Raw genomic sequence first — 27,459 nt, 5'->3', positions numbered from 1 at the left:
TAGCAATGGCACACTGCTAATACCAGGGAGGCCATTCAAAGAATGAGTCCTCCCCAGGAGAGCTCAGTGACAGTGGCCACTTGGATGGAGCAGCAGCTGCCACAGCTCAAAGCTCACACGATCAGGCTCTCCATATTCTCCTGTGGCCTTAAGAGAAAGAACCAAAGTGTGCAGAAGCTGGAAGCATGGGGATGCACCAAGAACAAGACACTTGATACAACCTAAAGAGGAGACGGGACAAGTGTTCGGTTTTTCTTTTAATTATTTACCAGATAAAAAAGAAAAAAAATAGTGATTGTTTCTCTTCACCCCCAACATTTCCGTTTACCAAGGTCGAGTTGGAGAGAAATTCATTGAACAATGATTTGTGCTCCTGGCCTGGAGCAAATTCTTCTCCTCTGCTCTACGCCACCTCAGGCAGCAGGGACAGGGCAAAGGGCTCCAGGCAGAAATCCTGGTGGCTGGGCAGCAGAGTGACAGTGTGGCGATCGTTTCTTCTCGCCATTGCCAGAGCATTCAGACCCTTTCCCGTCTGTCCCCCTACCCCACCCTCCCTAGTCCCTCAAAGGAGGCAGGGAGCGGGGACTGCAGGAAGCAGGACAGGTGCACGGGTGGCCCGGGCAGCTCCCGGCAGATCTGGCAGAGGGCACAGCCCCTGCTCTATTGCACATCCTGGCTCAGCCCCCCTGCCCCGAGCAGTAGGCCACAAAGTGAAACGCTTTCCAAATTCAGAGAGCCCAGTGCTGTGTGCCAGGCTCAAGGCGGGGAGGTGTGTTGTTGTGTGGCTTGTTCTGGAAGATAGATATGTATTTTTAAGTTATTCCATGATGGGGCCAAGGCAACAATTTTGCCTCTTTAGAAAAGCATAAGGGGTCTGGACATCTCAGGGTCCTGTAGTGACTGGGCCTCTTCCCAGGCGAGTGCAGAAGCCTCGGAAGAAGCCTTTCCCCCACCGGCAGACCTCCTGCTCCATCAGATGAAGAGGCAGTGCCCACCGGCCACACCAGCCCCTCCAGACTGTCACGACTCTGGGCCACTTGGGGCGACCTCTTTCTCTGAACACCTGGAGAATTCTGACAAATGACCCTAGAGAAAAACCTTTTATACTACATGTTTATCCATAAAATGGCAGCTAAGTCCCCTCAAATAAAACCTTGAAGTATTTCATTCTCATTCTTCTCTTACCAGTGAAATCAAGTGGGACAGGAATAAGTTATTTAACTGACATTAGCGACAGGATAAACCCCTCTAAAAAACCGCAGGGGGAAGTGGGAACTGATTCAGATTTGGCAAAGCTGCAAATCTTTCCCCTTCGTGGGCTGGAACGAAGCTGGTGGGTGAAGACAAACCTAAGTGTGCCAATGGCAAGAACTGCAGGCTATGAAATGACAGGTCAGACACGGGACTGTATAAATCGTGGCACTAGAAAGATGAGAAGGCAGGTCCATGATACAGCTGGGAGCAAGCCTTTGGAGCATCGCTTCCAGAAATTCTATCTGTCCCGTAGTAAGTAATAGCATCCAGATAAAATCAGTACTTCTCCTTCCTCCTCTTCCAAACATATTCTGAGAGTTTCTTGTTTAAATAACTATGTACACACCCAGCAAGCCTGGTCTCTCTTTTACATGAGGGTCCTTCACTTGAGGGTCCTACAATGGCTTTAGAGTCGGTTCCAATTGCCTTTTCGGAGATTTACCGCTTGGGACCAAACCTGCAAGGCAAAGAAATGACAACACTATAACAGGAAAATCTCGAAGATGAAGACATTCCAGTGTTTAAGAGACTGAGTCTTAATATCAACAAACCCTCAACTCCCTACAGGGCTCTGGTACTCTGGCAAATGGAGTAACTGGGCTTGGGCCCATCAACTCTGTCAGCCAGAAGGCCACATGCCCGCCAGAGGCCTTGGAAAACAGCTCCATACCTCCCTCTGATAAGGACAATTTCTCAAGTTCAGCTTCAAGTTCAGCATCTGAGATCCTAGGGTTAGGCACACTGTTGGTAAAATGCCTATCGCGGGGGTTGTCAGGCAGATCCAAAGGTTCTTTGGTGGTATCCTGAAGGAGGATGTCCAATTCCTTCTCCAGTTCTTCACTGTCAAAATCTGGAAAGAAAAGACAACATAAAGATGCATAAACTCCAGAGAGAAATGCATTGAGTACATGACTGAGGTTACCAAAACCCCGCTTAGCTTTACAAAAGATGTCAGGCCTCCTTGCATATTAAAAAAAAAATCCCGGAAGTCAGGAGACTGAGGGTAGCTTCAAGCAGAGATGCTTCTTCCACACTCCGAGCTAAGTCACCAAGGAGGTATATTCTGTTAACCCCACGGACCTGACCCTGACTCCCCCTGCCCTTGAAGGAGGATCCTCCAGTCGGAAGCCTTGTGAATAAGGAATGCTGGAGCACAGATGGGTCATGAGCACGGCTGTCAAGGAGGAAATGGCAATTCCCTGACTGCTCCTCCAGATGAGCCCCAGGGAGGGCAGGCTAGGAGAGGCCTGCCTGCACCCGGAAAAGCAAATCTACCGTCAAACTCATCACAGCACAAGGAAGCGAAGTCTTCCAGGATGAAAAGAAGAAACAATCACCTTGGGCCAGGCACGGTGGCTCACGCCTATAATCCCAGCACTTTGGGAGGCTGAGGTGGGTGGATCACAAGGTCAGGAGTTCGAGACCAACCTGACCAACATGGTGAAATCCCATCTCTACTAAAAATAGAAAAATTAGCTGGGCGTGGTGGTGCGTGCCTATAATCCCAGCTACTCAGGAGGCTGAGGCAGGAGAATCGCTTGAATCCAGGAGGCGGAGGTTGCAGTGAGCCGAGAATGCGTCACTGCACTCCAGCCTGGGTGACAGAGTGATACTCCATCTAAAACAAATAAATAAATAAATAAAAATAAAAATAACCACCTTGTCCACTCACCTAAGCCATTGGTTACCCCACCAGCCAGAGTCTGAGAAACTTCATCCTGGGTGTCACAGAGCTGTAAGAGACAAGTGCAAAGCCTTGAGCTGGGCATGGTGGCTCTGAGCATCTTAGTCTTTGGTGGAAAATATCTAGGGTTACAAAGCAATCCTGCCCCAAGTGAGAATCAAGGAAAGCTTCCTCAAGTTCACAAGGTCACAAGTCAAGTTTCGTTAAAAAGGATGTGCAACAAAATCAAATCTGTCCTCCGTCACTTCCTTCTCTGTGTGTCCCTCCCTGGCCCCTTTCTGTACCTCCTGGATCTGATCCACGAGGCTCTCTGCCTTCTCCACTGTGACATCCTTCATGGAGAGTTTGAGTGCTCCTACCCCAGCCTGGTAGGCATTAAAAACCTAAAGACAAAGCAAAGCTATCAGTGCAAAGGACAGACATTTGGCAAAATACATACAATATTGTTTCAACTCCAAAAGGCAGCTTTAGGGTTTTTTTTTTGGCACCCAAGCTCGATTTACCCTATACCCACTGAGTCCAAACCTCCTGACTGGAAAGGCAAAGGCAACCCCAGTCACATCCTGAAAGAACCCAGGGATCCTCCAAACAGCCAAGCCGAAGCTGCAAGTGACCAACACACACAGAGAGACCAGCCGAGTGCTAGAGCAGAGGGCAGTGACTACCATTTGATCTGTCTGGGAGGCGTAGATCCGGTCCAGGATGCCTTGAACAGTGTCCAGCTTGGCATGCAAGGCCTCGATGCGCTTCTCTGTCCGTTGCTTGGCCTTGAGAGACCTCAGTGCCTGGGGGCATGGAGACTTAGGTCAGTGCTGAACTGGGCGAGCCAAAGGGCAAGAGGAAGACAGCCCTTCCCAGACGCTAAGGATGTCCCAGCTTTCTTCCCTCCCATCTGTAAAATAAGCTGTGGTGCCTGGGCCCCCTGCAGACTCTGTCCCCCTCAAAACCCCAGCAGGCTGCCCTCTGAACTGCTGGGCATCGCTCCAGGCCTGCCTCGGGCACTGCTATGGGGCTGGAGGAGACAAGAACTCACCAGCTGCTTCTTCCCTGCTCGGCATGCCCGGCGGGCTTCTTCTTTACACCTGGAAACAAAGGGACAGATAAGATGACTGTGCCACAGGACAGGAGTGGCAGGGTCCCAAGGGTCCCTGAAAGCAGCACTCAGTTAAGGTGGTTTTAAATCTGAAGACTAAACTCACTCTATCCAGTGGCGAGAAAAATGATGCTGATGGCAAAAACTCTTGTGGCAAGTCAACAGGCAGGCTCAAGCAGGCTGACTGAGGATAAGCTTTTTCAACCCACAGGGACAGAACATGCAAACAGGGCACATCATACACCTCTTCTCATTTTGGGGAGACAGGGAATGAATTGTTAACACCAACAATGACCTCGGACATATCCTCTGCCTCCCAACAAGGCTAGGCTTTCCCAACTGGAAGACAGACTTCAATGTCTGTGTCCTCCTGGCAGAGTGTGTGTCTTTATTAGGAATTCCTTGTACAGTCATTCGGGGGGAAGGGCAGGGGAAGAGCCCCTCAGAAAGACCTCTGCAAAGGCAGGGACCTGTCTTGCCCACGGCTATATCTCCAGTCCCTAAGACAATGCCTGGCTCAATAAATATTAGTTGAATGGACACTGGCAAGGAAGAGCATAAACATAACATTCACAGTCATGGTCTGTGGGGGAAGCATTAAGACTCATGTTTTCAGTTGGGCACAGTGGCTCACCCCAGTAATCCCAGCACTTTGCGAGGCTGAGGTGGGAGGCTTGCTTGCGCCGAGGAGTGTGAGACCAGCCTGGGCAACATGGTGAGACCCCATCTCAACAAAAAATTTAAAAATTAGCCAGGCATGGTGGTGCGCACTTGTGGTCCCAGCTACTCAGGAGGCTAAGGCGGGAAGATTGCTTGAGCCCAGGAGTTAGACTGCAGTGAGCTAAGATCATGTCATTGCTCTCCAGCCTGGGGGACAGTGCAAGACCCTGTCTCAATTGAGGAAACAAAAAAAAAAAAAAAAAAAAAAGGCCAGGCACGGTAGCTCACGCCTGTAATCCCAGCACTCTGGGAGGCCAAGGTGGGTGGATCACGAGGTCAGGAGATCCAGACCATCCTGGCTAACATGGTGAAACCCCGTCTCTACTAAAAATACAAAAAATTAGCCGGGCGTGGTGGCGGGTACTTGTAGTCCCAGCTACTCGGGAGGCTGGGGCAGGACAATGGCGTGAACCCGGGAGGCGGAGCTTGCAGTGAGCCGAGATCGCGCCACTGCACTCCAGCCCGGGCGACAGAGCAAGACTCCGTCTCAAAAAAAAAAAAAAAAAAAGAGGCCTCATTTTTTTTTCTTTTGTGATATTCTGTGATTTCCATGATTTCTGCATTGAGCAGTGAGTACTTTTGTAATTGGCTAAAAAAAAAAAACAAAAACCACCTATTTTTTAAAAGCCCACATATACTAACATTTTGCTGGCTCTGGGGGCCAGCTACAGTGGGGAGGAGGCTCAGTTCAGGGTTAAAAGTTACCTCTCTGCTTCCTGGGATAAGGACTCCACTTTGCGCGAGAGAAGCTGTTCACTCTGCATCAGCTGGTACACCCCAACATCTACGTCATTGACTGGAGAGACCTTGGCATGTGGCCCTCGGGCAAACTTCACAATCTGAGGGACAGGGAGAATTTACTACTGCTGCTAGCACAAAGGCTGAGAAATTCCCAAGCAGGAATGCTGGTGGTGGGCATATGAGAACAGCAGGCCCCCCTTATCCATGGGGGATACATTCCTGTGAATGGAACCCCCTGTGGATGCCTGAACCCTCAGAGAATACCGAACCCTATACATATAGCTATGTAAACATTTTTCCTTCTTCACAATTTTTCCTATAGAAGATTCATTCTTACTGTGGATCCTAGCAACCTCAGCAAATGATATTTTGTCTTCCTTATTTAGTCCAGAACTTTTACCTTTTCACTTAAAGGAAGCACTTGACAGCTTCTCTTTGGTAAATCTGGACTGCCAGCACCACTGCTCGTGTGCTTTGGGGCCATTATTAAGTACAATAGGCCAGGCACGGTGGTTTACACCTGTAATCCTAGCACTTTGGGAGGCCAAGGAAGGCAGATCACTTGAGGTCAGGAGTTCAAGACAGCCTGGCCAACTGGTGAAACCCCTTCTCTACTAAAAATACAAAAATTAGCCAGGCGCCGTGGCGCATGCCCGTAATTCCAGCTACTCGGGAGGCTGAGGCAGAAGAATCGCCTGAACCCGGGAGGCGGAGGCTGCAGTGAGCCGAGATTGCGCCATTGCTGGGCGACAGAGCAAGACTCCATCTCAAAAAAAAAAAAAAAAAAAGTACAATAAGGGTGGCTTGAACACAACCACTGCAATGCCGTGACAGTCGATCTCATCACTGAGACGACTCCTTCTAAGTGACTCAGGCGGGGAGATGCTGGACAAAGCAGCATACAGGCGGGATACTACGGCATACAGGCGGGATACTGTGAGGTCCCATCACACTACTCAGAACAGTGCACAACTGAAATCTATGGAACTGTTAATGTTTGGAATTTTCCACTTATTATTTTTGGACCATGGTTGACGGCAGGTTACTGAAACTCTAGAGAGCAAAATCTGAGGTAAGGGGTCACTACTGTATGTACTTAATCACTGCTGAGTCAGTGAATGAACAGATGAGCCTCCATACCTTCTCCCCGTTCTGCTCGAGGACTGTGACCCTCTTCTCCTTCTGCAGCTGCAGCAACACCAAGTAGAAGGTCCTCTCATCTGGGCAGGAGTTAGCACAGAGGGTGCTGAGCTCTGACAGGGCCACCACGGGGTGCGAGGAGAGGGGCGAGCTCTGATACAGACGATACACCTCCTCAGCCTTTTCCTGTGGGAAAGGCAACATTGGCTGACAGGCCCTGGCCACTGCCACGGGATGCAGGGACCCTGACCCTGAGCTTCAAAACCATGATCACACAAGGCAAGCACCCGGGAATCCCAACCCCATCCTCCCCAGAGTAGCGGCTTTTCAAAAAGGAGGAAGGATCTGTGTTTTTAGGCCTTGGAGGAAAGTTTGGTGACTCTATATGAAATGAGGCACATGAGATGCTGGGAGCCAGCTCTGCGCTGCACGCCCATCGTGGATTTTACACTCCTGCCTCTCCCTGGCCTGTGGTTTCCCAAGGGAAGACTGAGGAGGTGAGGTGAGGTAGAACAGCTGTCAACGAGAGCTGAGGCCTGATTTCCAGCCTAGCCTGGGTGACCTTGGGCCAGTCACAGCCTCACTAGTCCTCAGTATCACTCTCTGAAGAGGGTGGATGAAATGATATCTAATTCCCTTCCAATTGTAGTCTCTCCATTTTCCTGCCAATTGGCTATACTGCAAACACAAACATTACTGAGTCTGTAAAAATTCTTAAGGGAAAAGGGCCAGGCGTGGCGGCTCATGCCTGTAATCCCAGCACTTTGGGAGGCTGAGGCAGGCGGATCACCTGAGGTCAGGAGTTCAAGACCAGCCTGGCCAACGTCTTTACTACAAATACATAAAAAATTAGCTGGGTGTGATGACGGGCACCTGTAATCCCAGCTACTTGGGAGGTTGAGGCAGGAGAATCGCTTGAACCTGGGAGGCGGAGGTTGCAGTAAGCCGAGATCGCGCCACTGCACTCCAGCCTGGGCGACAAGAGCAAAACTCTGTCTCAAAACAAAACAAAACAAAAAACAAAGAAAAGTACATGATAAACAGATGGGATAAGATTAGTGACAAGACTAAGAAATATAAGTTCCAAGAAATAATGTCACCATTTTGCTCATACATGGAAATTACTACCAGAAACAAGAAAGACTGAGGTGTGTATGGAATGCTATGAAAATACAGGGAAGGACTGCCTGGGGATTCAAGATTTCTTGAAAAAAAAAAAAGTTGAGCAGAATTCTGAAGAGTGAGCAAGTTCCTAGGTGAAGAGGTGATAGGGGTATCTCAGGAAGAGAGATGAACATGAGCATAGAAGCATCGGTCAATGCGGCGTGTGTACAAATGTAGAGGGGAAAGGAGAGAGAGGAGAAGCACTCCTATATTATAGAAAGTGTAGTATCTTATGATGATCCTTTATTCTGTAGATGGTGGGTGGTCACTGAAGGAAACTGACATGGCTAAATTAACAGAAAGCTAACTGCCAATTGGGAGAGGATGGACTGTAGAATTAAGATTAGGGGCAAGGAGACCATTTACACAAGAGATTATGTGGGGCTGAACACAGACTATTTGAATAATAAACACAGAAAGAGGAGTGGTGGAGACAAACAAAATTCAGAAGATAACACTGGTAACTGGATGTAGGGTTGGAGGAGAAAGTCTAGTGGAAAGTCACTATGGATTGAGTGACTGGTGGATGTGATGCTATTAATACGAAAAAATTCAGGAGGAAAAGCCTAGTTTAAACGAAAGACAAAATGTCCCATCTTGGATATGATGTTTTAAGATGTCTGAGAGAGGCCAGGCACAGTGGCTCACGCCTCTATCCCAGCACTTTGGGAGGCCGAGGTGGGTGGATCACCTGAGGTCAGGAGTTTGAGACCAGCCTGGCCAACAGGGTGAAACCCCATCTCCACTAAAAAAAGTACAAAAAATTAGCTGGTCGTGGTGGCAGCGCCTGTGATCCCAGCTACTTGAGAGGCTGAGGCAGGAGAATCGCTTGAACCCGGGAGGCAGAGGTTGCAGTGAGCCGAGATTGCGCCACTGCACTCCAGCCTGGGCAACAGAGCGAGACTCCATCTATAAATAAATAAATAAATAAATAAATAAATAAATAAATAAGATGTCTGAGCGATATCCAAGAATATGTATACAACATATAAGTGGATATACAAATCTGAAACCCAAAGGAGACGGCAGGACAGCGATACAATGTTGAAAGTCCTCAGCATATCCACAGCAAAGATCCCAAGGACATTCAGGGAGGAAAGTAATAAGCTGAAGGAAGACCACTGTTTAGGAAGTGAAGGAACCCACATTAGAGAGACAGAAGGACTGCTTTGGGGGAACCAAGGAGAACTTGCAGTGTCATGTAAACAAATTCAAGGAAATTGGGCATTTTAAGAAGCGACTCATAAACAGTGTCAAAGGGTGGAAAAGAGCCTAATAAGACACAGACATCGAGTTTTCACTGATTTGACTGCCCTACCAGATATGCAACTACTGCAGTAACTGCACAGTAACCACACACAAATAAATTAATGTTATACGACATCAACAAAAGACACTGAGACAATTGGCTATCCATTTGGAAGAAAACAGAGCTTTTCCCCACCACATATACAAAAATAAGTATTGAAATAAGGAAATGTAAACGGAAAAAATTAAAGTACAAAGTAATAAAAGAATATCCACTTAAGCTTGAGTGAGAAGATGCCTTCCTAAACAAGACCTGAAATTCAATAGCCATACAGAAAAGTCTGAGAGATCTGACTACAGAAATATGAAACCTTCTATATGGTAAAAGACATCATAAATAAAAATTAAGCAAGCAACAGACTGGGAAACAATATTTACATCCTTAATACTAAATACATTATATATCTCTATCTATAATACATAAAGAATACAGATTAAAATAAAAGATAACACAATACAGCCAGGCGCGGTGGCTCACGCCTGTAATCCCAACACTCTGGGAGGCCAAGGCGGGCGGATCACGAGGTCAGGCGATCGAGACCATCCTGGCTAACGTGGTGAAACCCCATCTCTACTAAAAATACAAAAAATTAGCCGGGCGTGGTGGCAGGCACCTGTAGTCCCAGCTGCTCCGGAGGCTGAAGCAGGAGAATGGCGTGAACCCAAGAGGCGGAGCTTGCAGTGAGCAGAGATGGCACCACTGCACTCCAGCCTGGGCGACAGACTCCGTCTCAAAAAAAAAAGATAACACAATACAAAACAGGAAAGGATATAAACAGACAATTCACAGAAGGGGATATGTAAATGGCTAGTACATAGGTGAAAAAAATGCTCAATTCACAACAGGACGTATCATTTTTTTTTCCCAGTAAGTTGGCAAGATTTAAAAGACTGATGTCATCCAGTGCTGACAAGGATGTGGGGAGACTGGACTCCCTAATGAAAATGCAACTTATTACAAACTTTTGAAAAGTAGTTTGGCAATTTTTGTTAAAATTGAAAAGGCACATATGCATTTCCGAAAATCAAATCCATAAAAATAAAGGGAGAAGTACATAGATCTCTGCACAAGTCGCATTTTTTTGTAATGGAAAAATGGAGAGAGAAATTGGAATGACTGAAATGTCCATCTGCGGAGCACCTGTTGCATAAATTGTGACATATCGATAGATTATCATGCAGGCATCAAAAAGAATCAAGTAAATCCATACTGTGTGGGGCCTGGAAAGAGGCGCCTGATATAATGCAGTGGAAAGAAAACAAAGCAGGGTGCACACCAATTCCATTTCTAGAAAAAAATGGAGTGATGTGTACACATGTGTCTGTGCGTGTGTATTCACTCACTCAACAGGTATTTATTGACTGTCTACCAGGTATCAGGCACTGCTCCCAGGGTCCCAGGGCCCATGGCACTGTTCCCTTCTAGTAGGAAAGACAGACAAGAAACAATAAGATTTTCAGGAAGAACTAGAGTTGACAAAGCCATTAAGGAAACATAAGTATGTAAACATACACACTCATGCACTCTCACACAAATGGGAAGAGAGTACCCAAAGAGAGAAAAGTTGGATGAACAGAAAGAAAACTTTCATTTCTTTGTATTTTTTTTTAAATAACAAAATAATGGACAATTTTTGCTTTTTTGTATTCTTCAGTACCATCCAAAAGTAAAAAGTTACTGGCTGTTTCTCTGTCTGGGCTTGGGAAAAAAAATTTACCTCAAGAGCAAGCTTTCTTTGTTTGCCAGTACAAACCTCATCTGTGGGGACCCATGGGTCTACCTCTCCTCTGCCCCAGGCTGGGGGACAATGTGAGATGAGAGAAAGACCACAGAGAGGACCTGAGCTTGGCCCAGAACCACCCAAACCATCCTGCAGTCTTTGCGGGGACCTTGACTGAGCCCTGGAGACCAGGCCACTGGGCAGAGGAATAACCGCGTGGGTGAGGGGAAGGGGTGCAGATGGAGCAGAGGGGCTGCCCTGAAGAAAATGTGGGCTGCTTAGTCAACAATCCTGGGGGACAGGGACAGATTGCCAGATTTTGGAGATCTCTTCCTCAATCTGAGGCAGAGTGGGCTGGAGTCTCTCAAGGTCAGGAGAAATGGGTGCTTCTCTTGGGGTGAGGGGTGGGGATTCCAGGCTGGCTCCAGCTGTGTGAAGCCTCTAGGGCTATGTAAGGGCCCTGAGGTCAGGCTTGGTCTGTGAATTTCAAAAATAACTACTCTCTGCAATGTCCTTTGGTCACCAGGTGCTCAGTCAAAACACACACACACACACACAAACGCGTGCGCGCGCCCCTATCACCTCATCCACACACACACACACACACACACGCGCGCGCCCCTATCACCTCATCCACAGCAGTCTGGGTGGAGGGTGTGGTTGAAGCAGGTCTGCACCGGATGACAGAGTGAATGGGAGGTAGGAAGTGGTGACACAAAGGTCGGTTGAGAAGGAAACAGCAGTCACTAGGCAGGGCCCAGGTACCACAAAAGAGACAATCGGTGTTCGGAAAAGCATTGAGTGGGTTGGGGTTTACAGGCTGAGAGTGAGACGGAACATACCAGGCAAGAGGCCAGCCGATGGGACAAAGGGACAAGAGGGGCAGGGCAGACGCAGAGCAGACGAGAGGCAGAGGAAGGACACTACACTCTGAGCACAGGAGGAGGTGGGCTCTGAGGAGGTCAGGCTTGGGGTAAGAGGACAGAAAACTGTAGGCCGACTCAGGAATCCTGAGTCTACCTTCTCAGTGAAGTGCCTGCAGAGAGCAAAGAGGACACAGGATGGAATGAGCGTGTGAGGGGACAGAGAGAAAGAGAAATAAGGCTGTGGTGTGGCTCCGAGGGCCTCCCACAGCTGGGGACCATGAAGGGGAACACAGTCTGATGACAGGTGATTTTCTCCAGCAGGGGTGGTAAACCCCATGTGGCTGATTGAGGGCTACGGATTTGCTGGGGGTCTCCTGGTGTGGACCAAAGGAGATGCAAAGGAGCTGAGGGTGTTGCTGAGGAAGGGAGTGGAGCAATGAGCCATGCGATCAAGGCTGTGGGAAGGGCAGGCCGGGAGGAGGCTGACTGACCAGGAGGCTAGGACGGGACCATGTCCCAGTGGCCTCTTCGAGGGAGAAGAGCATGTGCAGCAGAAGGCAGGCCATCAGAAAGCTGGAAGGGGAAAGGGCACGGTCACAAAGTAGGAAAGTGGAGCTGAGTGGGCCAGTTTAGAGGTGGCAACGCTGAAAGCCACAAGGTCCTCAGGAACCCTGAGAAACTCTTGTCAGTAAACTACAGAAGGCAAAGCATTTCCTAAACTGCTGCTCAACATTAATCCCTACAGATACTAGAAAATAATCCACTGTTACTGAAAATTCCCAGACAAAGGCTAACCTTTGAAATGTACAAGTCCCACTAATGAATATATATACAAAGCACAAGTACAAGGGAGGGCAGGTAAACTCAGTTATCAACTCAGTCATCATGTAAAAAAAGAGACAATCTTTTTTCAAGAACGCACACAAGGGACATTGAGGATGCTGTGATCACACCAGGTGACACCCAGACACCCCCTTCTGAGTACCCACCTTCAACAGCTCCACAGCGACAAGGACCTCCTCAGCTGGAACCTTATTATCTCCCAGCATGTTAGAAAGAGTCCACTTGAGAGGCTTCAGCAGGAAGACCCCGACTCCCCAGGAGATCCAGCTGCTGTCTACACTGGCCATGAAGTCTGACTCCCGCTGCAGCTCCCCGCGACTGCAGGGAAGAAAAAGAAGGGCGTGTAGTCGCACTTAATGCAATGTCCCATTCCAGTCTCCAGCTCCCCCTTTACCCCAAAAGAGGAATTTTATCATCATCATGATGACCATTTGTTAAGCACCTATGCTGTGCCAACGACACGCAGCATTGTTTATACTCCAGCTCTAAGCATCACAACACCTCTGCGTGGGAGGTGGTCTTATGAGCATTTTAACGAATGAGAAAACCGAGGGACTCAGAAGGTAAGCAGAGAGGCCAAATCTACACCATGATAGGTCTGGAACCAAAAGGCAAGTGCTCCACTAAGACAACAGAAACACAGGCGGCTTCTGGGCCTTCGGTGAGATCTCCTTTTACAATTGGTGCTCAAAACAGTAAAATGTCGAGTGCAAGACATAAGGAAGAAAACAAAGATGTACAGAGAAGGACTTCTTGCTCTTCCAAGGCAAGAGTGAGGATACGATGTAACTATTTCGTGGTGCTGGTAACAGTAACAGCAGCTCAATTTATTAAATGCTTGCCGCGGGCCAGTCACTATGCTGAAGGCTGTATAAGGAATATCTCTTCAAATCCTCACAATAAACCTAGGTACAATTATCAACACCATTTTAGAATTCGTCAAACTGATTGCTAAAGACAGTATAAAATTTGCACAGGGCCACATAATTTAGCAAATGGCAGAGCCAGGATTCAGGCCTAGGCCAGCTGGCCCTCAAGCAAAAGCTGTTAACCATTAGGTTGGTGCAAAAGTAATTGTGATTTTTGACATTACTTTTAATACTAATACTATGCGACGTTGCCTCTGTGGAGAAGTATCACCCTCAGAAATTCTTCAGGACCCAGGCAAGCACCAGGAAGCTTCAGTGGAGCACCAGCAGTCAGGAGAAGAGACTTTAATACCATAGAGGTATTAAAGTGTCTGGATTGGAAGTGGAAGATGATCACCCTTCTACAGTAAGGAGGCCCATTCTGGTCTCATCCCTCACTGACTTCTTCAGCTGTTTCTCCTGTTCCCTGCTTCAGGCATGAACGAAAATGGTTTCCACTGTATGCAATCTCAGAAAGCCTTGTTGGCCAGGTGCAGTGGCTCAACGCCTGTAATCCTAACACTTTGGGAGGCTGAGGTGGGAGGATCGCTTGAGTCCAGGAGTTCGAGACCATCCTGGGCAATATCAATGTCCAGTCCAATGGGAAGGTACTGGGAACAAAAGTGGAGAAGGGAGATCTCTTAATCAGAAAGAGCAGCAAACTGAAAAAAAAAAAAAACAAAAAACAACCAAACAAAAAACATCAGAGTTGACTTTCTCCTTCCTTCACTGAGAGAGGTATCACGCTAGGCTGGTCTCAGAATGATAAGTACACTGAAGTGCAAATGACTTATCCAAAGACCAGGCATCCAGTCCCGGTATCACCTTTAACTAGCTGTGTAACTCTGAGTAAGTCACTTGATCTCTCTGAAACTCAGTTTCCTCTTCTGTCTGCTGAGGATAATTCTATCACCTCACCACGAGACCGCTGAGTGGGTCAAATGGTGCATGCAAAGTATCTCCATGCTGGGAAGTACTGTACATGTATTAGTTATCAATGTCACCCTCAGATACCGCCAAAACACTGCACCTGTCGCACACGTATCTCCTACAGACCTTTTAAGGGCACCCAGATACTCAGCAAAGCCCTCATTCTCCTTCACGTCCTCTCTGCTCCAAAAAGCCTGTGCCAAGGACAAGCCAGACGAATGAGCTGTGCCAGGGGTTGTTGGCAAGATGCCTACAGGCCTCTTCCCCACGAATGCCCGCTTTTTAGCTCTGACCTTCCCTAGGCTAAGGAATCCTATCTCTTAGACCTTCTGCTCCACGGCCATTCAAATTTGGAGGCCCTTAGGAAACAACAACATAACGGGGTCCCAGTCCAGGCAAATCACTGTCACCTCTGTTAGGCTGGCTTCTCTGGAACTCATCTAATCGGACTATCCCCGCCCCCCAATCTTTCTCCAGGTCCCCTCTTCCTCTCCCTCCAAGCCTCTCTAGCCCAGCCTCCTTATTTTCCTTCTTCGCCTTCTGAACACACAGTGGATGCCTTCTCTGGGCCAGACACTGGCCTGGGCGCAGTGCGCTGTGCAAAGAACAGGACCAGGGCCCGGCCCTCGGAGAGCTGCCCCCGCCCGCCCTCGCGGCCCTGGCCCCAGCCCGCCCCTCACCGCAGTAGGTCCTGCAGCACCGTGGCCAGCCCCAGCGGGACGCTCCCCTTGCGCTGAAAGGCCTCCTGCAAGTCCCGCAGACGCAGGCGCACCACCCCCTGGCGGCGGCTGTGGCTCAGGACCAACGGTGCCCAGAAGCCCATCTTGCTGTCCCAGTCGGTGCTGTTCACCTCGCGACTCCTCTTGAAAGCGGAGAACAGGAAGGACATGCGCTCCTCGTCCTCCTCCCACTCTGGGGGCAGTAGGCCCGCCGGGTCTCCCCCGGCCGGGGCCTCGGCCTCCCGCTCCGGGGACCACATCGGAACCCCAGCCCCGGCAAGGCTCCGAACACAAGCCTGGCCCTGGTCCGCTTCCGCCCTAGTTCCCTCCCGGCTTCCGTTACTTGACCACCTCCTTCTCGTTCACACGTTACCGCCGCCCTGAGCGTGAAATAAGTTCCGTAAGTCTTCAAGGCGCATGCGTTGCGCTGCGCTCGGTAAGCCGGGAGGCAGGATGATGAAGTTCTTTTCAGAGAGACACCGAGCGCTTGCGCCGACCCCTCCTCCCATGGTCTTTGTGCGGAAAGAAAGGCTTGCGCCTGCGCGGCAGGTAGCTGCACCTTAAGCCCCCTTCAAGATCCTGTAGTTCGGCAAAGCGTTCTACAGCGGCTTCTGACCTGTGGCTTCAGAAAATGGAACTGGGGAATAGCTGCAGAGGGGCGCCAGTGGTGCCCGGACCACCCGGATGGATCCGTGAATCTGTATAGAGGGTAATTTATATCAATGAATGCGCAAACCAGAAAAGAAGAAAGATCTAAAATAACCTAAGATTCCATTTTGGGAATCTATAAAAAGAACAAATTAAGTTCAAATTAAACAGAAGAGAAAAAATAATAAAAAGAGCAGAAATCAATGAAATTGAAAACAAACTCAAAAGATTATCAACAAAACCTAAAGCTGATTTTTTGAAAAGGTCAATGAAATTGATTAACCTCTAGCCTGGCTAACAAAGAGAAAAAACAAATAGTCAATATCAGAAATGAAATAAGGGACATTACTGCAGATCCCATGGGCATGAAAATTATAATAAAGGAATACTATGAATAACTGTATGTCCACAGATTTGATAACCTAGACGAAATGGACACATTTATTGAAAGCACACTCTGCCAAAACGTACAAGAGGAAACAGACCACTTGAATATGTTTATATCTAATTAATTGAATCAATAATTAACAACATCCAAACAGAAAGCATTAGGCCCAGATGGTTTCATTTGATAAGTTCTACCAAATATTTAAGAAAAAAGTTGTACCAGTTCTGTGCCATCTCTTTTATAAGATAGAAACAAAAGGAATACTTCCCAACTGATCCTATGAGGCAAGGATTACCCTAACGCCAGAACCACACAAAGACATTACAAGAAAGAAAAAACACAAAACAATATATCTTGTGAATATAGATGCAAAAATCATCAATAGAATGTTAGCAAATTGAAACCCACAATGTATCAAAAGAATTGTACACCAGGATAAAGTGGAATTTATTACAGCTAGGCAAGGCTAGTTCAATGTTCAAAAATCAATTAATATAATCCACCAATAGACTAAAGACAAATCATATGATCATATCGCTCGATGCAGAAAAAGCATTTGACAAAATCCAACACCAGCTCATGATAAAAAGTCTCAGCACTCTAGGAATAGAGGGACACATCCTCCACTTGATAAAGAACAAACAGGAGCCTTAACAGCCAACATAAGAATTAATGGTGAAAACCTAGATCGTTTTCCACTGGAATCAGGAATAACACAAGAATGTCTGCTCACACCATTCCTAGTCAACACTGTACGGGAAATCCTAGCTAATACAGTTAGTCAAGAAAAGGAAATAAAAGTTGTACAGACTGAAGAGGAAGAAATAAAATGGTCTGTCTTTATAGAAGACATAATTATCCATGTAGAAAATTATGAAAGAATTGCCAAATCGATGTCCTGGAACTAAGAAGCAATGAGAATAAGATTGCAGATACAAAGTTAATATATAAAAGTCAATTCCTTTCCTATATACCTGTAATGATCAAGTGGAATAGGAAATTAAAAATACAATACCATTTACATTAGCACCCCCCTATAAAATACTTAGGTATAAATCTAACAAGGTATGTACAAATTCTACATAAGGAAAACTACAAAATTCTGACGAAAGAAATCCATGAAGGACTAAATAAATACAAAGGCATTTTATATTCATAGACAGGAAAACTCAATATTATCAAGATATCAACTCTTCCCAAATTGATCTGTAGATCCAATGAAATCCCAGTGAAAATCATGGCTAGTTATTTTGTGGATATCAACAAACTAATTCTAAAGTTTATGTGGAAAGGCAAAAGACCCAGAAGAGCCAACACAATATTGAAGAAATAAGTCAGAGGACGGATATAACCCAACTTCAAGAATTACTATAAATCAACAGTAATCAAGATAGTGTGGTATTGGTTAAAGAATAAACAAACAGATAAATGGAACAGAATAGGAATCCCAGGAATAGGCACATGTAAATATAGTCAACTAACCTTTCAAAAAAAGAAAGGCAATACAATGGTTCAAAGAGTCTTTTCAACAATGAGCACTGGAAAAACTGTACACCTACATGCAAAAACAAAAACAAATCCAGGTACAGGCCAGGCGTGGTGGCTCACGCTTGTGATCCCAGCACTTTGGGAGGCTGAGGTGGGTGGATCACAAGGTCAGGAGTTCGAGACCAGCTTGGCCAACACAGTGAAACCCAATCTCTACTAAAAATACAAAAATTTGCTGGGCATGGTGGCGTGGGCCTGTAATCCCAGCTACTCAGGAGGCTGAGGCAGGAGAATTGCTTTAACTCAGGAGGCAGAGGTTGCAGTGAGCCGAGATCGTGCCATTGCACTCCAGCCTGGGTGACAGAGCTAGACTCCGTCTCAAAAAAAAAAAAAAATATCCAGGTACAGATCTTACACCATTCACAAAAGTCAACTCAAATGGATCATGGACTTAAATGTAAAAACACAAAACAATAAAACTCCTAGAAGACAAAACATCTAGATGACCTTGGGCATCATGATTACTTTTTAGATACAACACAAAAAGCATAATCCATGAAAGAAATAATTGATAAATTAGATGTAATTATTATTATTATTTGCTTTGTGAAAGACACTGTGAAGAGAATGTGAAGATAAGCCACAGACTGGTAGAAACTATTTGCAAAAGACATCTCTGATAAAGGACTGTTATCCAAAACACACAAAGAACTCTTGAGACTCAAAAAAAAGAAAAAGAATAACCCAATTAAAACATGGATAAAAGAAGTGAGCAGACATCTCACCAAAGAAGATATACCAACGACAAATAAGTATATGATAATATGCCCAACATCATATGTCATTGGGGAACAGCAAATTAGACAAGAATAGGATACTACTACACACCTATTAGAATGGTGAAAATCCAAAATACTGACCACACCAAATGCTGGTGAGGATGCAGAGCAACAGGAACTCTCATTCATTGCTGGTGGAAATGCAAACTGGTACAGCTACTGTAAGGTTGGCCGAGAGAAAGATCGAGTATACTCAAAGTCAGGCAAGCAAGTTCATTGACCTGCCAGCCTGCTGCATAACAGTCAGAGGAGGCAGCACAGGGTGTTTAAGGTGAGGGACTTATATAGGGCTTTGAGGGCCTATGGGCTTTCTGAGGTTAGTCTACATCCTGTAGTTGTTTGTCACTTCTTGCCCCACCTGGCTTAGAGTACCAGGATGTGGTTTGGCCTGGGGGTGGATACAGCTGTACCTAAGTTCTGGGAGCTTGGAGTGGGGGCGACATCTCGGAAGAAATAAGCTGCAGGGCATTTAGGGGAGGGGGCTTGCTGCGTTCTTCTGAGGACAGGTTGTCTCTAACAGCTACTTTGGAAGACAGTTTGGTCGTTTTTCACAAAATTAAACATTCCCTTCCCATGCAGGTTTACTTATAGTTTAACTTTGAAACAATGTGTAACAGTCCTTTCCCAAAAGAAACCTCCTTACTGCCTGTGGACTAGACTGCCTAGACTGCCGCAAGATTAGAAGTTATGGTAATTTTACTAAATAATTCAAGATGTAGCTATTTTCATTAAACCAATATCAATGTCTTATTGATTAATGATTACACGAGCAGAGGTCATTCTGTCTTGGGTTGGGTTTATACCCTGTGCCAAATTTTGACACCTTATAGTATTTGGCAGGGTTAAGTATGAAATTGCTTGATTAATAAATGCAAATAAAAATGTATGCTGGCAATTCCTAAGACATTTCTAATATTACTTTACCAATAATTTTAAAGATAGCTTATTTATTAAAGATTTTACTTAAGTCACATAACTTGAAAAAGCATTTGACTAGTCTTTCCTTTTTCTAATAAAGTATTTGACGTAAATGCTTTTATTTTTCAAGACAATTAATTAGAGCTCTTTGATATATTTTCAGGAGTGCAACATTGTATACACAACACATAAATACATAGATGTATTAGGTATGCTGATCGAAGAAGTACATCTTACAGATTCATAAAAACCTTTTTTCTTCATCTTAGACTTTCAGATTCTTGATAACCTGTTTCACAATGCTAGGCAGTAGTCAGCTAAATAGTCTTAAATTTGCATATTAAAGGAAACAACTCAGGTGAAAGTCAGATAGCAAAATTTACATTATAAGCTCTGAAGAGAAATTCTGGTGAGCTAGAGGGAAATTAAAACAGATTTAATTGCCAATTGAACATAAAATTATAGAAATTTATCACTGGATTGTATAAGGAGACCAATGTTACTTAGATAGGTCTTTTTTAACTGGATCTCTGAGCTCTGGGCGGAGCCCACACTGAATCCTGGGTCTCCAAAAAGGGAGAATTATTATGAGGCTAGACTACATGATGCTTTTACAGTGCACTTAAAACATTTTTTTAAACAAAGCATTTCTAAGTGTCTAAACTATACTCTTTCTTAAAAACCCAAGAGTAGCCTCTGTTGCAATAACTATTTTAGTAAAAAAAAAAAAAAAAAAAAAAAAAAAAAAAAAATCAGGTGAAAACAGAATTGAGTCAATTGAGAAGAAAAAAAGCTTTTGCTCAAAAAAAGACAAGGTCCTAGCAGAGAAAAACAAAAACAAAACCATGAAGGCCTTTTAAATACAAACACGCACCTATGCACACATACACATACACATACATTTTAAATATTAGCTTTTAATTAAGTTGACTTTTAACTACTGAGTGTCTTTAAAAATAAAAAATCTTGGGCTGGGTGCAGTGGCTCACGCCTGTAATCCCAGGACTTTGGGAGGCCGAGGCGGGAGGATCATGAGGTCAGGAGATGGAGACCATCCTGGCTAACATGGTGAAACTCCGTCTTCACTAAAAATACAAAAATTAGCCGAGTGTGGTGGCACGCGCCTGTAGTCCCAGCTACTCAGGAGGCTGAGGCAGGAGAATCGCTTGAACCCGGGAGGCAGAGGTTTCAGTGAGCCGAGATCGCGCCACTGCACTCCAGCCTGGTGATACAGCAAGACTCCGTCTCAAAAAAAAAAAAAAATTCAAAATTTTATTATTATAGTTCAGCTAGGACAAATTGCTGCTATTTCAGAAGTACCAAGTATTGGTCCCGCGCAGTGGCTCACGCCTGTAATCCCAGCACTTTGGGAGGCCGATGCTGGCGGATCACCTGAGCTCAGGAGTTCGAGACCAGCTTGACCAACATGGAGAAATCCCATCTCTACTAAGAAATACAAAAGGCGCATGCCTATAATCCCAGCTACTCAGGAGGCTGAGGCAGGAGAATTGCTTGAACCCGGGAGGCAGAGGTTACGGTGAGCTGAGACCACGCCATTGGACTACAGCCTGGGCAACAAGAACGAAACTCTGTCTCAAAAAAAAAAAAAAAGCAGAAGTACCAACTATCAAACCAGAAAGGACTTGATTTAGGAACCAAACTTAGGCTGTCATGAAGAGGGGAGAAAAAAAAAGGCAGAACCTTAGCTATTGAACTGCACAGTAGGGGGACAGCCATTGCTTTCAGTTTGGCCTGGCTAGCAAAAAGGAGGCTTTGTTATGTAAATAAAACCCCTTAAGTAATCAAAATAAAACATTTTCCTTGCCAGCCAGGCACGGTGGCTCAAGCCTGTAACCCCAGCACTTGGGAGGCCGAGACGGGCAGATCACCAGGTCAGCAGATCCAGACCATCCTGGCTAACACGGTGAAACCCCATCTCTACCAAAAAATACAAAAAAATTAGCCAGACATAGTGGCGGGCGCCTTAGTCCCAGCTACTCGGGAAGCTGAGGCAGGAGAATGGCGTGAACCCGGGAGGCAGAGCTTTCAGTGAGCCGAGATCGCGCCACTGCACTCCAGCTTGGGCGACAGAGGGAGACTCCGTCTCAAAAAAATATATATATATAGTTTTTATTTATTTTTTTTCTTTTGTTGGCCGTTTTTCTCCCCTCAGTATACCACCTTTTTTTGTGTATGGGAATTTAGCCACTTTAGAGGCCTTGTTCCCCATAATTTGGAACTTTCCTTCGGATTTGATTGAGTTGGATAGAGTTGGTCAAACCCAATGGGAGAAAGACTGAAACAACAAAAACAGAAACAAACATCAACAACAACAAAAAAGTTAAGCAAAACAAACAATCTCACAACTTACATAATTCCTGAGCACTCTAATGGTAAGGAGAAATAAAGACCAGCTGGTTATTAATCTTAACTTTAGCCAAGATAAACCCCAATTCAGTTGCTTATCTAGGAATGGATCTCAGGCTGTAGACCACTCTCTACCATCCTAGAAGCAGAAAAACAAACAAAACAACAACAAACTCACCTTCCCTGTTGGAAGTGAGCTCAAACTCCATAAAGGCGTTACCTATCTTCCATCATCATGGAAGCAGGAAAACTTGCCTTTCTTGTTGGAAGCAAGTAAAACTCCAAAAAAAAGGAAGAGTTGTACAGCAAAATAAACTTTAGATTTCAACCAAATTTGGGGAGATCAGTAATTCTCTTGGGGGGGGGCAGAGGGGTGACGGGCGGGTTGCTCTCAGACCTCAGCAAATTGTCCCATTGGTTTGAGCCATAAAGTAAGCTCATGCTGGTACCAAGCACCAATAGGTGCTTGTCAAATCTAGCTTGTCAGAGGCTAGATTTGTCAAAGGTGGGGAGCATTCCACTCAGAATCCCTTTATGGTTATTAAATATGGACCCAGAAAATCTGAGACAGGTCTCAGTTAATTTAGAAAGTTTATTTTGCTGGCCAGGGGCGGTGGCTCACACCTGTAATCCCAGCACTTTGGGAGGCCAAGGTGGGCGGATCACCAGTTCAGGAGATCGAGACCATCCTGGCTAACACGGTGAAACCACATCTCTACTAAAAATACAAAAAATTAGCCGGGCATGGTGGCGGGTGCCTGTAGTCCCAGCTACTCGGGAGGCTGAGGCAGGAGAATGGCGTGAACCTGGAAGGTGGAGCTTGCAGTGAGTGGAGATCACACCACTGCACTCCAGGCTGGGCGACAGAGCAAGACTCCATCTCAAAAAAAAAAAAAAAAGTTTATTTTGCCAAGGCTGAAGACGTGTGCCCATGACACAGACTCAGGAAGGCCTGAGGACGTGTGCCCAAGGAGGTCAGGGCACAGCTTGGTTTTACACATTTTAGGGAGACATGAGATATCAATCAATATATGTAAGAAGTACATTGGTTTGGTCTGGAAAGGTAGGACAACTTGAAGCAGAGGCAGGAAAACTGAAAGCGGAAAAGGGATGTATTAGTCAGGGTTATCTTAGAGGGACAGAACTAACAGGATATATATATAAAGAGGAGTCTCTTAAGTATTAAATTAGATGATCACAAGTCCCACAATAGGCTGTATACAGGCTGAGGAGCAAGGAGTGTGAGTCCAAGTCCCAAAACTGAAGAACTTGGAGTCAGACGTTCATGTTCAAGGGCAGGAAACAGCCAGCACAGGAGACAGATGTAGGCTGGGAGGCTAGGCCCATCTCTCTTGTTCATGTTTTTCTGCCTGCTTCATATTGGCTGGAAGCTGATTAGATTGTGCCCACCAGATTAAGGGTGGATCTGCCTTCCCCAGCCCACTGACTCAAATGTTAATCTCTTTTGGCAACACCCAGACACCCCCAGGAAGAATACTTTGTATCCCTCAATCCAATCAAGTGGACAGGCAGTATTAATCATCACAGGGGGCTTCCAGGTCACAGATAGGTGAGAGATAAGCGGTTGCATTATTCTGAGTTTCTGATTAGCCTTTCCAAAGGAGACAATCAGATGTGCATTTATCAATGTGAGCAGAGGGATAACTTTGAATAGAATGGGAGTCAGGTTTTGCCCTAAGCAGTTCCCAGCTTGAATTTTCACTTTAGCTTAGTGATTTTGGGGGCCCAAGATATTTTCCTTTCACAAAGGATACCCAAAAATGTGGAAGCGACTTCGGAAGTGGGTAACAGGCATAGGTTGAAACAGTTTGGAGGGCTCAGAAGAAGACAGGAAGATGTGGGAAAGTTTGGAACTTCCTAGAGACTTGTTGAATAACTTTGACCAAAATGCTGATAGTGATATATAGACAATGAAGTCCAGGCTAAGTGGTCTCAGATGGAGATGAGAAACTTGATGACAACTGGAGTAAAGGTCACTCTTGCTATGCAAAGAGACTGGCATCGTTTTGCCCCTGCCCTAGAGATTTGTGGAACTTTGAACTTGAGAGTCATGATTTAGGGTATCTGGAGGAAGAAATTTTCTAAATGGCAAAGCGCTCAAGAGGAAGCAGAGCATAAAAGTTTGGGAAATTTGCAGACTGACATTTCAATAGAAAAGAAAAACTCATTTTCTGAGGAGAAATTCAAGCTGGCTGCAAGAAGTTGCATAAGTAATGAGGAGCCAAATGTTAATCACCAAGACCATGGGGAAAATGTCTTCATGTCTGCAGGGCATATCAGAGGTCTTCATGGCAGCCTCTCCCATCACAGACCTGGAGGCCTAGGAGGAAATATTGGTTTCCTGGGCCAGGCCTAGGGTACCCCTGCTGTTTGCAGCCTTGGGACTTGGTGCCCTGCATCCCAGCCACTCCAGCCATGACTAAAGGGGGCCAATGTACAGCATGGGTCATGGCTTCAGAGGGTGCAAGCCCCAATCCTTGCCAGCTTCCACATGGTGTTGGTCCTGCAGGTGTGCAGAAGACAAGAATTGAGGTTTGGAAACCTCCGCCTAGATTTCAGAGGATGTATGGAAATGCCTGGATGTCCAGGCAGAAGTGTGTTGCAGGGTGGAGTCCTCATGGAGAACCTCTGCTAGGGCAGTGCAGAAGGGAAATGTGGGGTCAGAGCTCCCATACAGAATCCCCACTGGGGTGCTGCATAGTGAATCTATGAGAAGAGGGCCACCACCATCCTTCAGACCCCAGAATGGTAGCTCTACCAACAGCTTGCACTATGCACCTGGAAAAGCCACAGACACTCAACACCAGCCTGTGAAAGCAGCCAGGACAAGGGGGTGTACCCTGCAAAGCCACAGGGGCAGAGCTGCCCAAGGCCTTGGGAGCCCACTTCTTGCATCAGCATGACCTGGATGTGAGACATCAAGTCAAAGGAGATAATTTTGAAACTTTAAGGTTTAATGACAGCCCTACTGGATTTCGGACTTGCATGGGGCCTGTGGCCCCTTTGTTTTGGCCAATGTCTCCCATTTGGAATGGGTGTATTTACTGAATGCCTATACCCCCATTGTATCTAGGAAGTAACTAGTTGGCTTTTAATTTTACAGACTCATAGGTGGAAGGAACTTGACTTATCTCGGATGAGACTTTGGACTTGGACTTCTGATTTAGTGCTGAAATGAGTTAAGACTGTTGCCAGGGCATGATTATGTGTTTTGAAATGGGAGGACATGAGATTTGGGAGGGGCCAGGGGTGGAATGATATGGTTTAGCTGTGTCCCCACCCAAATCTCATCTTGATTTGTAGAGAGGTAGTTTAATCATGGGGGTGGTTACCCTCATGCTGTTCTCATGATGGTGAGTAAGTTCTCATGAGATCTGATGGTTTATAAAGGGCTTTTCCCCCTCTTTTCTCTGCACTTCTCCTTGCCTGCTGCCATATAAAATGTGCCTTTGCTTCTCCTTTGCCTTCTGCCATGATTGCAAGGTCTCCTCAGCCATGTGGAACTGTGAGTCAATTAAACCTCTTTACTTTATAAATTATCCCATCTTGGGTATGTCTTTATTAGCAGCATGAGAACAGACTAATACAAATGGTTTAGCACCATCCCATGGTGATAAGTGAGTTCTTGCTCAGTTAGTTCATGCGAGATCTAGTCGTTTCAAAGGGTATAGCATCTCTCTCCTTTCTCTCTTGCTCCCACTCTCACCAAATAATGTGCCTGCTCTCACTTCACCTTCTCCCATGAATAAAAGCTCCCTAAGGCTTCACCAGAAGCCAAGCAGATGTCAGCGTTATGCTTGTACAGCCTATAGAACTATGAGCTAATTAAACCTTTCTTTATAAATTACCCATATAGCAATGCAAAAATGGCCTAACACAAGTGGTTATGAGATCTGTGTCAAAAATCATTTGACCATATTTGTGAGGGTTTAATTTTGGGCACTTTATACTATTCCATTGGTCTATATGTCTGTCTTTCTGCCAGTAGCACACTACTTTGATTCTTATAGCTTTAGTTAAGTTTTGAAAAAAAGTATGAATCCTCCAGCTTTGTTCTTCTTTTTCAAGGTTGTTTTGGCTGTTTAGAGTTCTTGAGATTCCATATAAATTTTAGGATGGATCTTTCTATTTCTGCAAAAATACATCATTGGTATCTGGATCGTGATCACATTGAATCTGTAGATTGCTTTGAGTAGTGTTGGCATCTTAATATTAAGTCTTCCAATCCATGAACACAGACTGTCCTTCCATTTATTGATGTCTTCTTTAATTTCTTTCAGGAACATTTTGTAGTTTTCAGTGTACAAGTTATTTGCCTTGTTGGTGAAGTCTATTCCTAAGTATTTTTATCATGCCATTGTAAATGGAATTGCTTTCTTAATTTTCTTTTCAGATTGTTTATTGTTGGTGAATAGAAAAGGAACTGATTTCTGTGTATTGATTTTTTCTGCAACTTTTCCAAATTTGTTTATTCATTCTAATAAATTTTTGTGAAATCTTTAGGGTTTTCTATGTATAAGATCATGGCAGCTGCATACAGAGATAATTTTATGTCTTCCTTTCAAATTTGAATGAGCATATTTCTCTTTCTGGCGTAATTGCTCTGACTAAGACTTCTAGTACTATCTTGAATAGAAGTGGTGAAAGCAGGTATCCATGTCTTGATCCTAATCTTAGACAAAAATCTTTTAGTCTTTCATCCTTATGTTGGTTTTCATTTTTCAAATATGTTTTTTATTATGTCTATCTAGTTTCCTTCTATTCCTAGTTTGTTGAGCATTTTTATTTGAGACAGTATTGAATTTTGTCAAATGCTTTTTCCGCATCAATTGAGATGAGTATGGGCAACAAGGAGACCTTGTCTATACTAAAAAAAAAAAAAAAAAAAAAAAAAAAAAAAAAAAAGCCAGGCATGGTGGCACACCTATAGTCCCAACTCCTGGGGAGACTGAAGTAGGAGGCTTGCCTGAGCCCAGGAGGTGGAGGCTGCAGTGAGCTATGATCAAGCCTCTGCACTCCAGCCTGGGTAACAAAGTGAAACGCTGTCCCAAAAACAAAAACAAACAAACAAAAAGAGATGAGGATAATGTGGTTTCTGTCCTTCATTCTGTTAATGTGCTGTATTACCTTGATTTTCGTATGTTGAACCATGTCAACATTCCAGCAATAAATCCTGCTTGATTATGGTGTATAATCCGTTTTTTTTTTTTGTTTTTTTTTTTTTTGAGATGGAGTCTCACTCTTTTTGCCTAGGCTGGAGTGCAGTGGCACAATCTCAGTTCACTGCAACCTCCCTGTCTCAGGTTCAAGTGATTCTCCTGCCTCAGCCTCCTCAGTAGCTGGCATTATAGGCACCCGCCACCAAGCACGGCTAATTTTTTTTTTTTTTTGAGATGGAGTCTCTCTCTGTCGCCCAGGCTGGAGTGCAGTGGTGTGATCTTGGCTCACTGCAAGCTCCGCCTCCCGGGTTCATGGTGTTCTGCGTCAGCCTCCCGAGTAGCTGGGACTAAGGCGCCCACCACCACACCCGGCTACTTTTTCTACTTTTTAGTAGAGACGGGGTTTCACCGTGTTAGCCAGGATGGTCTCCATCTCCTGACCTCATGATCCACCCGCCTCAGCCTCCCAAATTGCTGGGATTACAGGCGTGAGCCACCACGTCCGGCTTTTTTTTTTTTTTTTTTTTTGAGACAGAGTTT

General features: G+C 45.4%; 1 protein-coding gene across 6 annotated transcripts in view; it reads right to left on the bottom strand.

The window, feature by feature from the left end:
- Nucleotides 1-244: 244 nt before the first annotated feature.
- CHMP7 (charged multivesicular body protein 7) overlaps nt 245-27,459 on the bottom strand; it is a 37,183-nt gene continuing 9,968 nt past the window's right edge. For 3 of the 6 annotated variants that reach the window (XM_054498033.2, XM_063669360.1, XM_054498031.2), the window contains 9 exons: nt 12,681-12,852; nt 6,633-6,818; nt 5,457-5,590; nt 3,972-4,020; nt 3,604-3,723; nt 3,223-3,321; nt 2,927-2,987; nt 1,925-2,104; nt 245-1,711 (listed from right to left, as the gene is read on the bottom strand). In XM_054498033.2, the coding sequence (XP_054354008.1) occupies nt 1,650-1,711; nt 1,925-2,104; nt 2,927-2,987; nt 3,223-3,321; nt 3,604-3,723; nt 3,972-4,020; nt 5,457-5,590; nt 6,633-6,818; nt 12,681-12,852 (1,063 nt within the window). In that variant the 3' untranslated portion in view covers nt 245-1,649. Of the gene's footprint in view, nt 1,712-1,924; nt 2,105-2,926; nt 2,988-3,222; nt 3,322-3,603; nt 3,724-3,971; nt 4,021-5,456; nt 5,591-6,632; nt 6,819-12,680; nt 12,853-15,052; nt 15,790-27,459 lie in introns of all 6 variants that reach the window. The other 3 variants (XM_063669358.1, XM_054498028.2, XM_063669359.1) reach the window with 2 other exon arrangements.

The sequence above is a fragment of the Pongo pygmaeus genome, chromosome 7, assembly GCF_028885625.2.
Source record: "Pongo pygmaeus isolate AG05252 chromosome 7, NHGRI_mPonPyg2-v2.0_pri, whole genome shotgun sequence".
NCBI classification, from domain to species: Eukaryota; Metazoa; Chordata; class Mammalia; order Primates; family Hominidae; genus Pongo; species Pongo pygmaeus.
The sequence above is the reverse complement of the archived record's forward strand: the minus strand, read 5'-3'. Positions and strand labels throughout refer to the sequence as shown.